Source organism: Bidens hawaiensis, unplaced genomic scaffold, assembly GCF_021521415.1.
Source record: "Bidens hawaiensis isolate Kalapana, Puna unplaced genomic scaffold, B.hawaiensis_p1.1 tig00014777_1, whole genome shotgun sequence".
Classification (NCBI taxonomy): Eukaryota; Viridiplantae; Streptophyta; class Magnoliopsida; order Asterales; family Asteraceae; genus Bidens; species Bidens hawaiensis.
The window spans coordinates 532,776-546,493 of NW_027492303.1; the positions used below are offsets into that span (position 1 = coordinate 532,776).

At 35.2% G+C, this 13,718-nt stretch overlaps 1 protein-coding gene across 1 annotated transcript; it reads left to right on the plus strand.

The window, feature by feature from the left end:
* Positions 1-970: 970 nt before the first annotated feature.
* LOC143547709 (acetylornithine deacetylase-like) lies at positions 971-13,147 on the plus strand. Its single transcript, XM_077039069.1, has 9 exons — positions 971-1,324; positions 1,891-2,135; positions 2,224-2,332; positions 2,465-2,603; positions 2,677-2,752; positions 10,560-10,682; positions 12,485-12,638; positions 12,730-12,763; positions 12,859-13,147. The coding sequence occupies exons 1-9, from the start codon at positions 986-988 to the stop codon at positions 12,960-12,962; spliced, it is 1,323 nt and encodes a 440-aa protein (XP_076895184.1). The 5' UTR covers positions 971-985; the 3' UTR covers positions 12,963-13,147.
* The last annotated feature ends 571 nt before the right edge of the window (positions 13,148-13,718 follow it).

Sequence of the window (13,718 nt, forward strand, 5' to 3'; positions counted from 1 at the left end):
GTGTCCGGGTACGACCGGGTATTAATACCGGGTTTTAAATTTATAATTTTTTTATACATTTTTAAGTTTGTTTAAAATTTAAATTTGCTTTTAAATTACAAAAACCGTAAATCCACTTAAGTACAAATTATTTATTAATAATATGCATTTTTTTAAAACTTAAACATAAAAGTATTGAAGTAAACATAAAAATATACTATAAAAACTCATGTATTATTTCGGGTATTAGAAAATTGGTATCGGGTCGGGTATAACCGGGTATGGGTATAGGGTATGACCGGTTTCGGGTATTTACGGGTATAAATCGGGTACGGTTCCGGGTACGGGTATTGAGCTCAAAATGCATACCCTATCCATACCCTACGGGTAGGGTCGGTTCCGGTTCCAGGTTTTTTTGCACCTCTGCCTCCGACTACTTTTGTAAAAGTACAAAAGTAATCTTAGTTTTTAGTTTTGCCACCACTGCATCTCATCATCATCATCATCATCATCATCATCATCGTACTCAGTATATCCCACCAATAGCAAAGCTATGGTAGGGTCTGAGGAGGGTAAGATGTAGGCAGCCTTACCTCTACCCCATAGGGATAGAGAGGCTGCTTCCGGTGAGACCCCCGGCTCGATAGTAGTTTTGCATCAAGCCTTGGACATAAGGCACATAACACTCAATCATCGGGACACCAGCTGATCGGTGCATGTACCCTTATCTTTCAGCTATCAACGCTACTACATGATGCATCTATGCTTTTTTAAAAAGCCAAGCATCTATGCTTTTTAAAAAGCCAAGCATCTATCAACGCCACCGCTGCATCTATGCTTTTTTAAAAAGCCAAGCATCTATGCTTTTTAAAAAGCCAAGCATCTATCAACGCCACCACTAAATCTATGCTTTTTAAAAAGCCTTGGACTCACTCTTAAAAAGGAAAAACCAACTCAACTCGTCTTTGTCATTAGCACCACCATCATCAATCAATCAATTAGCAGCATGGTGGTTACTTGTTCTTCCGGCGTTAAAGAACAACTGGGCGACCTAAACAAAGAATCTTTCGTGAGCCTTCTGTCAAAACTCATCGGAGAATCCAAGTACGTCCAGAACAACCCCCCGGACCTCATCCCGGACGAGGATCGAATCGTCCGCCATGTCCTGGACGCCCTCCTCCCTCACAGCACCACCACTGGCGGCGGCCCACTCATAATCAACCACGTCACCTACAAACCCAACAGAGGCAATCTTATCGTCGAGTACCCCGGTACCCTACCCGGCAACATCCTCTCTTTTGTTGGAATGCATATGGATGTTGTCACTGCTAATCCTTCTGAATGGGTTTGTTTTTTTCCCCTTCATTTTATGAGATTCATGTAAACATTTTCTGGTCAGATAAAGTTGTTCAAAAATAACAATTACCTATTGTTGATGAATAAAATTAAGATTATTGGGGCTTAGAGCATTCTTAGCCCGTTTTGTAAATTGTATGGTACAAATATGAGTGGTGGTGAGAAAGTTATATTTGAGTTCACACCGTATAATTTTTTTTATATTTTCTGAAAGTAGTTTTACAGTGAGGAAAAGAAAAGATAATGATAAATGTATAAAAAAGTTATTTAATTGTAAGGAAATAGAAAAGGAAGTGAATTTAGTGTAATTATATGAATATGGATAGGGAATGAGCTGAGAATTCTCTTAGTAATCTCAATATATACAGACAGTCCCAACTTGAACGTCATTAAAAAGCTAAACACATTACTTTTCAGTTTGTATGGGATTCATGCAGAAAACTTATTCAAATTTGGGACTGCCTGTAAACATTTTCTGAATTGGGATTAATCCCGGGAAATAGGTGAAAGTTGGGATTATTAAAATCCTGTTAACCCATAAATTAATGGTATTAGGATTTTGATCCATTTTCAATGAGCATTGATGGAGACAAGCTTCGAGGGCGTGGGACAACTGATTGTTTGGGGCATGTTGCCCTTGTAACTGAGCTTATGAGGACCCTTGGACGAATGAAACCGAACCTTAAATCCAGTGTTGTTGCTGTTTTCATAGCCAGTGAAGAGAACTCTTCTATTCCAGGTGTTGGTGTTGATGCACTTGTAAAAGATGGACTTCTTGATAAGTTAAAAAATGGACCTCTGTAAGCTATTGTGATTTTGATGGTTTATTTTTTATTTTAAAATAAAAAAAGCTTACGTTCAAATATGTTATAAAATTAATATTTACAGGTTTTGGATTGACACAGCAGATAAACAACCCTGTATTGGTACGGGCGGCATGATACCATGGAAACTTCATGTTACAGGAAAGCTGTTTCATAGTGGTCTAGCACATAAGGTATTTCAATTACAACAAGTAGAATCTGTATATAGCATATCTGTGTGTATTTTGAAAAAAAACCCTAAATCTAAGACTACCCGTCAGTGTTTAAATCCGAGTTACTATTGATATCTTCATTTTACTCGGTAGGCTATTAATCCCTTTGAGTTAGCAATGGAGGCGCTTAAAGAGATTCAAACAAGGTTTTACAAAGATTTCCCTCCACACCCTAAAGAACAAATTTATGGATTTGCAACACCTTCAACCATGAAACCAACTCAGTGGAGCTGTAAGTCCCTATTAAACAAAAATATTTTTTTTTTCTTATCCTTATTTTAACAAATAACTTAAAATTATTTCAGACCCAGGAGGTGGCATCAATCAAATTCCTCTGGATTGCACTATTTCAGGAGATGTCAGATTGACTCCATTTTACAAGTAAGCTTGTTCGTCTCCCGTTTTTGCGGTTTACTTTGACGTAAAGAAATTTCCACCTTTTACCAAAGTGAAACCAGTAGAGCTCGGCTTGTTTGTTATTTATTCAATATATGAAAACTCACGAGAACTCCATCTAACCGTTGATTTAAGTGTAGACTATTTTTAAGGTTTAGTTTTTATAGTTTAGGGATTGAGGTTTAATTTTTAGAGTTTATGGTTTAGCTTTGGCGTTTAGTTCATAGTCACATGGTTCGCGGTATGAGTACGGCCGTACGGGATCGCAATTCGCTAGGTACCTGGAATTTGGTACGAAAGGGGGTAGGCTCATTTCGGATCGCTCTGGTACGTTGTACCATATAATGTGGTATGATGTAACGGTTAAACTTGGTGCTATATATGTATAAACGAAATTAATAAACAATAAGCTAACTTAAAGGAAATAATAAATATTTTAAACATATAAAATAAAGTACAAAGTTCAAAATCTTTCTATATTAAGTTAAAGAAGTAAATAAACTAATGATAAATAAACTATACTTAGTTAAAATTTGAAACACGACTTTTTATTTACAGTGCTTGGTTCTCCCTTTCAAAATTACAAACTAAAACATTATAGGATAAATATTGGGCCTTGGTTAATATAAAAAGGCCCACAGTTATAAATTAGGTTATCAATAACCTCCTCCTCCACATAGTAAGCTGAAACTTCTATCGTATCTACTCTCCTTCCATAGCAACAATAAACTGGAACACCAGTTTTATGCTTGAAACGTGATCCTGAGCGAACCAGGAACGCAAACGTACCGCTAATTGGTACGAACGATCCTGATCGAAATGCGTGGCCTTACCATTGAATTATGTGACTATGGTTTAGTCACTAGCTTTTAGTTTCTTATTTTTTTTCTTCATGAAAGAGGGTCGGGACCTTTGAAACTTTTATTAGAAATGAATGATAGAATTACTAACAAACGGCACTCAAAGAGCCCATGACATTTCCCGAGACCGATGCAGTCGATATTGCCGATATATCAACGATATATCATTGATATATCAGTGATATCAGTCTTAATATTGGCGATATTGACCGATATTGGACTGATATTTAACCGATATATTACCGATTTTGCCGATATCAGTTTGTTAAGTCTTAATTGTCAATTTTTATTGTTCAATGTTAGTGTTTTACTGTTTTAAGTCTTAAATCAATTTCTACTTGCTACAATTGTTAGCGTCTTGTAAGATACAAAAGGTTAATTTGTTAATGGTAGGAGCGTATATTGGATTGTTAGTGTTAAATTGCTATATATATATATATATATAGGGGAAGGTTAACGTACAAATGAAACTAACGTGCTAACCAAGTGAAATCACAGTGGCAAATTCGTAATTAACATACAAAACCTGAGAAGTTAAAGGAACACAACTTAAGCGATGAAGAAACTCAATTTGTAATTAATTGTTATTCTTCTGATCAAATCGATCAAATCATATTCATTTAGCTAACCTAATCGATTAAATTGGATGAACTGAAGCTTTTGATTGATGAATTGAAGCTTGCAAGTTATATTCGATTATTCAATTAAGCCTTACAAGTCTGATTTGACAATCATTTTATTGTTAAAAGTGATTTTGAAGAAGGTTGGTGCAAACCTAATCGGTTAATTGAACTAACTAAAGCTTGTGAATTGGCCTAATCGAACAATTAAAGCTTGTGTATCAAACTAATTGATCCATGGAAGCTTTGCGAATCGAATTACTTGATGACTAAAGCTTATAAATTAAAAAAAAATGGAATTACAGAGCGTTTGCGACGGTTTTATATGATAACCCGTGCTTCAATAATTACTCTACTTATACACGATAATTACTCTACTTACAAAACAACCATAGAGTAATTGTTTTTCAATAATTACTCTATTTACACAACATAATTACTTTACACATAAAACAACTACTATTACAAAGTGTAATCACTTGAATACGTAGAGTATTTACTTTCTGGGTTTGTAATGAGTTGGTTTTTTTGTAGTGTAATCAATTTTATAACTACAGTAGTTATTTCTATATTCGATTAGTCACTAATAGTTACATAATTATTCTACTTGTATATATAGTTACTCTATTTTATAAATAGACTATTTATTTAGGGAGAAAGGAATACCTTAGGGGCTTCTATTTACCTTATTTTGGTCACACACCATAATGGTATTTTCTTTTCATATATACATCATTATTATTTTTTATTTTTATATGTGCTATTATTAATTATATTACTTCTGAACTTTGATTTCCTTTATATTGCCTCATACATATGCATTTTAGAGCTGAGGGTCTCTCTGGAAGCCACCTCTCTATCCCTTTGGATGGATGTACGGTGTGCCTACATCCCACCCTCCCCAGACCCTACTTATAGGTTTGCTATTGGTGGGACTTCACTGGGTATGATTGATTGATTTTATAAGTAGACTATTTATTCTTTTAACTGTATTTGGTGTAATAGAAGTTGAATTTTATAACTAGAGTAATTATGGGGGTGTTTGGGATTCCTTATTTTACCTTCTTATAACTTTTCATTAAGTTAATAAGTTACAACATTGTAACTTATGAAACTTTTCCTCTCACAATAAAAGCAATCCCAAACACCTTATTACTTTCAAAAAGTTTATACGTTATAAGTTGGTGAAAATAAGCAATCCCAAACACCCCCTATATTGTTTAACAAGAATAATTCCAAGTATGGCCATAACTTCCAAATGTTAAATATGCAACCTGTTCACCTTAAATTTGTTTATCTAGGTTCACAAATGAATAGACTTCTACGATACAATAATGATCTAAGAAGCAAAACCGATATCAAATTTGTCTTTAGATAAGCTTGGTAATGATTTGTATTATGATTGTGTAATTGTGATTTACAATGATTACAATAGAATAATATATATAGACTTAGGTTAAACAACTAGGGCCGGGCCTAAGTATTCTAAATTCATTGTCTAATACTCCTCCTCAAGCTAAGGCCGGGACCGGACCTTCAGCTTGGACTTCAAAAACAGAAAACGATCTGATGGTAATGGTTTTGTGAACACATCCGCAATCTGATCATGAGTGGAGATAAATTGAACGAATAACTTCCTTTGAGCAACCTTCTCTCGAACGAAATGAAAATCTACTTCTACATGCTTTGTTCGGGCATGAAATACTGGATTGGCAGATAAATACGTGGCTCCCAAATTGTCACACCATAGGATTGGAGCCATCCGCATGGGAACCCGAAGTTCGGTCATCAGGGTCTCGAGTCAGGTTAGTTCAGCTACTGTATTTGCTAGGGCCTTGTATTCGGCCTTAGTCATCTTGATGACTGAGAGACAGTCCTTTGTTTTCTGGCTGACCATGAAATAAGATTGGATCCAAGAAGATAGCGAATCCCCCTGTGGATCGACGGTAACCAGCCCAGTCTGAGTCAGAGAAAGCAGTTAAATTGTGAGCATCTGTATAGGCATGTAAAACTGACGAAGAAGAGCTGGAGATCAGAAGGCCATGGTTGGAAGTCCCCTGTAAATACCAGAGGATGCGCTTAACAGCAGACCAGTGGTTCTCGGTAGGAGAATGCATAAACTGGCAAACTTTGTTGACTGCATAAGAAATATCAGGGCGAGAAAGTGTGACATATTGTAATGCCCCGACCATCTGTCTGTATTTTACTGGATCATTAAAGATAGCTGTAAATTGTCTTGCAAATAAAGTCTGTTTGACTCCATTGTATTCTTCGCGAAGGCCTGCAACAACCAACATAACGATGTCTTTATCTGGCATAATGACCTATGTTTGCGAGAGCATTTGCATATCCCTGTGCTCTAGAAAGATAAGCAATTGTGGTCTCATCTCCTTTCATCTGGATCTTTAAGAGCTGCATTTTCAGTGTAAACTCCCTGGAAGAAGTGTGTGGAGCATATGCTCGTTCAAGACCAAGCCAGAGGTTACGCGAGGTGATGCCCTGGACATGTTGAAAGGATGATTTGGAGATGGTGGATATGATGAGCATACGAACATGCGCATCATTGACCGCCAGTTTGTATAATTCGGATTAGGTGAGTGGTAGGGGCTGCTCCTGCTGCGTCTTTACCAGTGCAGTGGCAGAGGAGACAGAGATGGTCAGCGGGGGGCAGGGAATGGAGCCATCAACATATCCGGACAGGCTGTGTGTGACAAGGAAGGGTTGTAGCATGAGTTTCCAATGTCCATAGTTGGAGGGGAGAGGGTAAAAGCGAATTTGTGTGAGTTATGTGACGTTTTTTCTATGGTAGGAAAGGCAGCGATCTGTTGATCATCCATGATTGTCGGCAGACAAAGGAAAAAAAAGAAGGCTGAAGGGTGGCGGCTGAAGAGGTACAGAACCCTAGGCTCTGATACCAAGATAAGCTTGGTAATGATTTGTATTATGATTGTGTAATTGTGATTTACAATGATTACAATAGAATGATATATATAGACTTAGGTTAAACAACTAGGGTCGGCTAATATAGACTATAGGGCTGGGCCTAAGTATTCTAAATTCATTGTCTAATAGGCTTTCAACCTACTACAGGTTGTTTTTGAGTCAAAAGAATCTATAAACATCAGTTTACAGTTTTAAGTTTTAATCGGATCCTTTTGTAAACTATTATAAACAATTTATAAGTGAACAATATTCAAATACAATTTTGATTTTGGGTCAAACAATTTATAAGTGAACAATAATCTTCAATCTCAAATCATCATCATCGTACTCAGTATATCCCATCAATAGCAAAGCTATGGTGGGGTCTGAAGAGGGTAAGATGTAGACAACCTCTACCCCATAGGGATAGAGAGGTTGCTTCTGGTGAGACCCCCGACTCGATAGTAGTTTTGCATCAAGCCTTGGACATAAGGCATATGGCACTCATTCATCGGGACACCGGCTGATTGGTGCATGTACCCTTGTCTTTCGGCTATCAACGCCACCACATGATGCCTGATTAACCTTCCGCCACTTTTAATGTTATTTTCACGAGATTAGTATAATAACGTCAAAATTAGTGCAATTTCACTTTTGCCCACCCAAGGGTTCACACAATCTCAAATTCAATCCACTTCTTTGGCTTCAGACAAACTTTTATTGTCTCAATGAATTCTCTAATTGGCTTATTAGGGATTGACAAAGTAAATTTATATATTTATCTCTTTGTAGGTGAGGCGAGTCTGCCAATTGTTTTCGTTTCCAATCTTTTTCATTACATCGGATCTCTATATTTTAAGCTTGTTTTTGTATCGGCAGTTTATTTTTTATTTTTTTTCGCCTTGTCAACATCTTCTTCTCCATTATCACCTAAAACAATATGTAATGATTCATCATTTGAGTATCTACAAGCCCTTATAGCTGCTATCCTTTCACTTTTCCTCTTTCTGACCATTAAATTAACATTACAACCAACCAACTTGAAACATATTAATAATTACTCTACTCATACAGACTAATTACAATACATACAAAACAACTATTATAACTATGAAAATTACTCTAGTCATTCAATGTAATTACACTATAACCATTTAACATAGTTACAAAAGCTACATATAAACTAATTGCACTACATATAAAACAGCTTCTTCCCCATATTTGTCTTTTGCTTCTTTTTCTTCATTACCACATTCTTCTTAAAACTATCGATATCTCATTGTGATAACCGATATTTCAAATACCGGTCCTTGACCGATATCCGATGTTTTTCCGCATTAACTACATAGACCGAGACTCAAAAGAGCCCCAAAAAACACACATAAACAACTACACTGAGTAATTAATTTGGGCCTAAAACTTTACAAGTCTAAAGTCGGTTTCAATGTAATTTACATTTATCGACAGTTAAACTACATAATAATTAGTCTATTGCATTTCCTTCTAAGTTCCCAAGTCTCCCAAGTATTCTTTAGGCCCGATACACAAACACCAAGTATAAAACCAAAGTATTAAAACCCAATTTGATATAAAAGTCAATGGATTCAAAATTTCAAGTCTTTCTATCTTAGCAAGTCTGACCACATACATAGGATTATTTAAAAAACCATTTTGTCTTTCTGTTTATCAACTGAATTCCTGGATTTACCATTATGCTCTTTCTTCTCAATGAACCCCGTTCTGCTTTTTTTTTTTGACTATTCCACCAAATCCTAACACAAATAGAGGCTGTTTGCAATTAAAATAGCACAATGCAACCTGCATTTTTATATTATTTCTTCCATCAGTTCTAAAACTTTTGTTAAAGTAATGGCTTTGCTAGATTGTTTAGATAACATAGTACATCTAAAGATCAAGTCAAGGTTGTAAGCAGTTTGACTTGCTACATTTTCAATGTTATTTAAAGTCATCATTGTTACTAGCGTACCTCTTTAATTCCAGATTTAATGTTTCTGTAACAAGAGTAAATAAGTAAGGTGACATGGGGTCACCTTGCCTTAACCCTCTTTGCCCATTAAAGAACCCATAGCTCTCCCCATTGACACATATGGAGTAAGTGGCAGATCTAATACGTGTCATAATCCAATGGGTCATGCAAGGATGAAAACCAGAATGAATTAAGAATTCATTGGTTAAATGTGTCAATAGGCTTTCTACAAATCAATTTTCATGACAATTTTTGAGATACTTTTATTCATGTGTGTTATCAGTTATTTGTCTTTTGGGAACAAAAGCACTTTGGCACTCATACACAGTCAGATTTTTTTTAGTCCCTTTAATTATGTTGCAGATAACTTTTGTTATCTACTTGTAAAGCGTATTACACCAAGCTATAGGTGGAGTTTAGGGTTTAGTAATGGTTAGACGGAGTTGAGTTTTCTTAGGAAGCGGAGTTTTCTCATGATCCTTCCTCTTATTAATATTATTATTTATTTTTTTATACCTAAATGTATTAATATTTTTTTCGAATTGTAAACGTTTATAAACAAAGGCTAAAGGTAACAACCTCCTCCACAACCACACCACAACCTGGAGGAAAACCACACCACAACACACTTACATTAAAACGGATTTACACTAATTGGACCATTCTAATAATTTATGCTTCGATCTATTTTTAAACCAAAGAAAAATCAAAGATTTGATATCTCACTAATAAGATCTTCAATCTTCACCTTTTTTCCTTCGAACAACTTCTCATTTCTAGCATTCCAAATCCTCTAACAAGCAGTTTTCACAATCCTGTGAACACGTTCTTTTCCAGCACCCATATCCCCACATTTGAACAATTCTCTTACCGTGAACACATAAATTTGAGGAACCTTGCACAGTTGCACCATAAGCTCAAAGAATCCTACACCATGGAAGCCACCGCACAGCTGGAAAAGATATGTTGGGACGTCTTGACTTCTTAATCACATGACACACATAAGCGATATGGGACTTGTATGGTTCTTTTGCTTAACGTCATTTGAGTAGGAATTATATCTATCTTCCCTCTCCAAGCATATGTATTACACTTGGTCGGAAACCATTTACACCACTTCATCACATATTTAGTTTGAATTAAAAGCTTCTCTACCAAATTAACCAAGAAAGAACCTGACGGGTCACCTATCAACCTCAAAATGTAGTAATATTTAATATATATTTTTTTAATAGTAAATTAAGTTATATATATTTATATATTGTAGGCTCACATGCTTAGTCAGCTCGGTGTCTGAATCAAGATTTAATGTTTACAAAAATTAAACCTTTCAAAAACTTGCAAGAAGTGTTCACGCCTCTGCCTCTTACCTTATTAATTTTGATTTTGTGAAAACGTTTCAGCGTGCCGGATGTAATCAAGAAGTTAAATGAATACGTAGAAGATTTAAACAAGAACATAGAGAAAATTCCTACGAGGGGACCTGTGTCAAAATACGTTCTACCAGATGAGAACCTTAGAGGAAGGTATGTCATTGTCAAATCTTCATGAATATTAACAGGAATATGTGATTTAATATGATAACTAGTATTTGTACCCGCGCTTTGCGGCGGAAGCGCGGGCATAGGTTTATTAATTGTAAGATACTTCTTGTTTTGTGAATTAGTAGTGTTCAAGCATACATGGCATTACATGATCCTGCTAGTTTAGTTACAAATAATAATGATCCTTGTTTGGTTACAAAAGACACACATATAGTGCTGCCATTTGATCTAAACCTAGTGTCATGATGGGCTGCTATTTTAGTTGATATTCCTTCCATCTACAGAAACAATTAAATAATTCAAAATCAACTCGCATATCATCATGAAAGTTAATATAAAAAATACATAGAATAAAGAATACTTACTTCGGATTTTATAAATAGCATGTTGTGCTGCACACTGCAAATTTTGCTCCTGTTTAAGATTAAATGTCAAAAATACCATTAAATAAATAAAAGATCTAATTATTGGATACCATATGATAGCCTCTTAAAAACTAAAGTTACCCCTGACTGATTACCAAGTTTTGTAATGCCATTTAGTACAAAACAATTTTGGGCAACATGTGTATTGGGTCAGCCCAGTTCTTTAGCTTTGCTCTTGACTTGTGTTCTTTGCATCACGCCAATCAAACCAGCATAACTGGGAATGTAACGGTATCTCTTGCGCATAAACTTCTTACAGATATAAAACTTAAAAATCATTTTACAAAATGAAATGCTGGTCAACTCATCCATCTTTTTTGCAACAAATGACGAATTAAGAATTCAGTAATGATCGTTTCACATGAACACAAATGCATACGCCTTTCAGTTATTATTTTGTAAGATGAAAATATTTATACTTATTAACACTTTCTAAGCTGCATTAATCATAATTCTATCACTGATTTTCATATACTCGTTAAGAAAACAAAGATACCCTTTTGAACAACATAGAAAATAGTGATGTGCCAAGCCTGTTCCAGTTTTCATGGGTCACACACATGTATGTATGTATATAAAGCATAATGAAGAGATACCTAAACAATGGAGATGCTATAAGCCAGTCACTACCTCAGCTACATAAAACCTGCAGAAGCAATTAAATTAAGGATTTTTAAAACTCACTTGGAGAAAGACAAAATTTGAAAATTGTAGCATATTTTTTTTTGCATACACACACACACCTTTAAAACATAATATTTATGTGAGCAAATACTGTAGAATTGTAGAAATTAAAAGCAATTGATTGCGTCACCTATACATCCGAAACAAAAAATTAGCAAACTTACACCATTACCATAAGTAATGAGTACGATAAATAATCAACTTGAAGAACGTGGTGAGAATTGAAAAAAAATTATATACATATATATAAATCCGACCTGAGAAGTAATGGTGCGCGGACTTGAAGTAATAGCAGGAGTGTAAACCAAAAATTCTCAGATCTAAGATAATAACTACAAATCGAATCAGTAAAATGAATAAGAGATGAATCGGAATACAAACCTTTGACGGCGATTGACGGTGACGGCGTAAGACCTGCATCGGCGATTATGGTGGCCCTGAATACGTTCCTCCTCTGTCTCTAGTAGCGCGCTTGTGAAGATGACTGAAATCAATGGATACGAGGAAAGCAGAGAGAACAGGTGAAAATTTAGGCAAAAACCCACACGTGTGAAGTGAAAGGCAAAAATAACTAACATCTTATTAAAATATTATTCAACTTATGAATAGTAATGGATTGTGAGATAACGGCAGGTTAAAAATTAATATTTATATAACGTTGTGTTAACTTACCAGAATTGAGATATCGTTTGATGAAGCGTCATCTGGAGTAGCATGTAACCTGGAGTCTCGTGGCTTCCATGTGTTGTGTCAAGCTACTAAAGATGCTGTTGGGCATGTGAAGCCCTACTCTATAACCGGCACTTTGCCACTTATACGAGAGCTACAAGTGAGATATTATTTTCTATTTATATTCTTTAAACTTTATATAAGAGCTTTCTTGTACTTTCTAACTCTATGAACCTTTATACTGTAAACAGGATGAAGGTTTTGATGTTCAAACTGCAGGTTATGGTATGTATATGTTTCTGTAATAGTAGTATATATACGCTGATGAACTACTATTCATTAACCAGTTAATAACGATTTCTGTGGATTTGTTTGAGCAGGTTTGATGGCTACGTACCATGCCAAAAATGAGTACTGCCTTCTTTCGGATATGTGCCAAGGGTATCAAGTGTTCACCGGTATCATTGCTCAGCTAGAGCAGTGATTTGAGTGTTTCAAAATAAATAAATTGTTTCTGAATTCTTGGAAGTGTTTGGAGAAATAGTTTTTAACTGTTTTAATGACTCATGTTCTTGGTCTTTGTGATTTACATCTTAAATGAGTATATGACATCTTAATTGTAATCTTTTTAGTTGAAAGGACGAAAATGAAACCTTTCTATGTTTCTTGCTATGGCTGCAAACGAACCGAACGAACATGAACAAGGCCTTGTTCGTGTTCGTTTGTTAAGAAAATAATGTATTTACGAACGGATCACGGATACTTACCGAACGAGATTTTATGTTCATGTTTGTTCGTTAAGGAAATGGATGTGTTCATGAACGGTTCATGAACACAATTAAACTCGGTTGAGCCTAGGGATTGAGATCGATGTATTGATCAATGTTAATAACGAGAAAAGATATGGGAGCAATGTGAGAATATGATTTCTTATTTTATGTTAGGGGCAATAAATTAAAAACTATAAAATGTTTAGATAAAATGAATAAATGTAAAAAATCTTTCATGTACAACATACAAATGAACATGAACATGAATGAATGTTTCGTGAACACATCACCAAACATTCACGAACAAAATTGAACGAACGGGGTCAATTCATGTTTATTTGTTTAACTAATCAAACATAATTTCTTGTTCATGTTCATTAATAAATGAACGAATAACATGAACAAACTTCCTGCCGAACAATCATGTGTGTGTGATTAGGTTATGATGTTAATATTTATCTCTCTTTATA

Coding starts and splice junctions, on each gene's coding strand:
- LOC143547709 (XM_077039069.1), top strand. CDS start 986: ATGGTGGTTACTTGTTCTTCCGGCGTTAAAGAACAACTGGGCGACCTA. Junction 2,136..2,223: donor AAGTTAAAAAATGGACCTCT/GTAAGCTATTGT, acceptor TAATATTTACAG/GTTTTGGATTGACACAGCAG. Junction 10,683..12,484: donor GATGAGAACCTTAGAGGAAG/GTATGTCATTGT, acceptor TTAACTTACCAG/AATTGAGATATCGTTTGATG.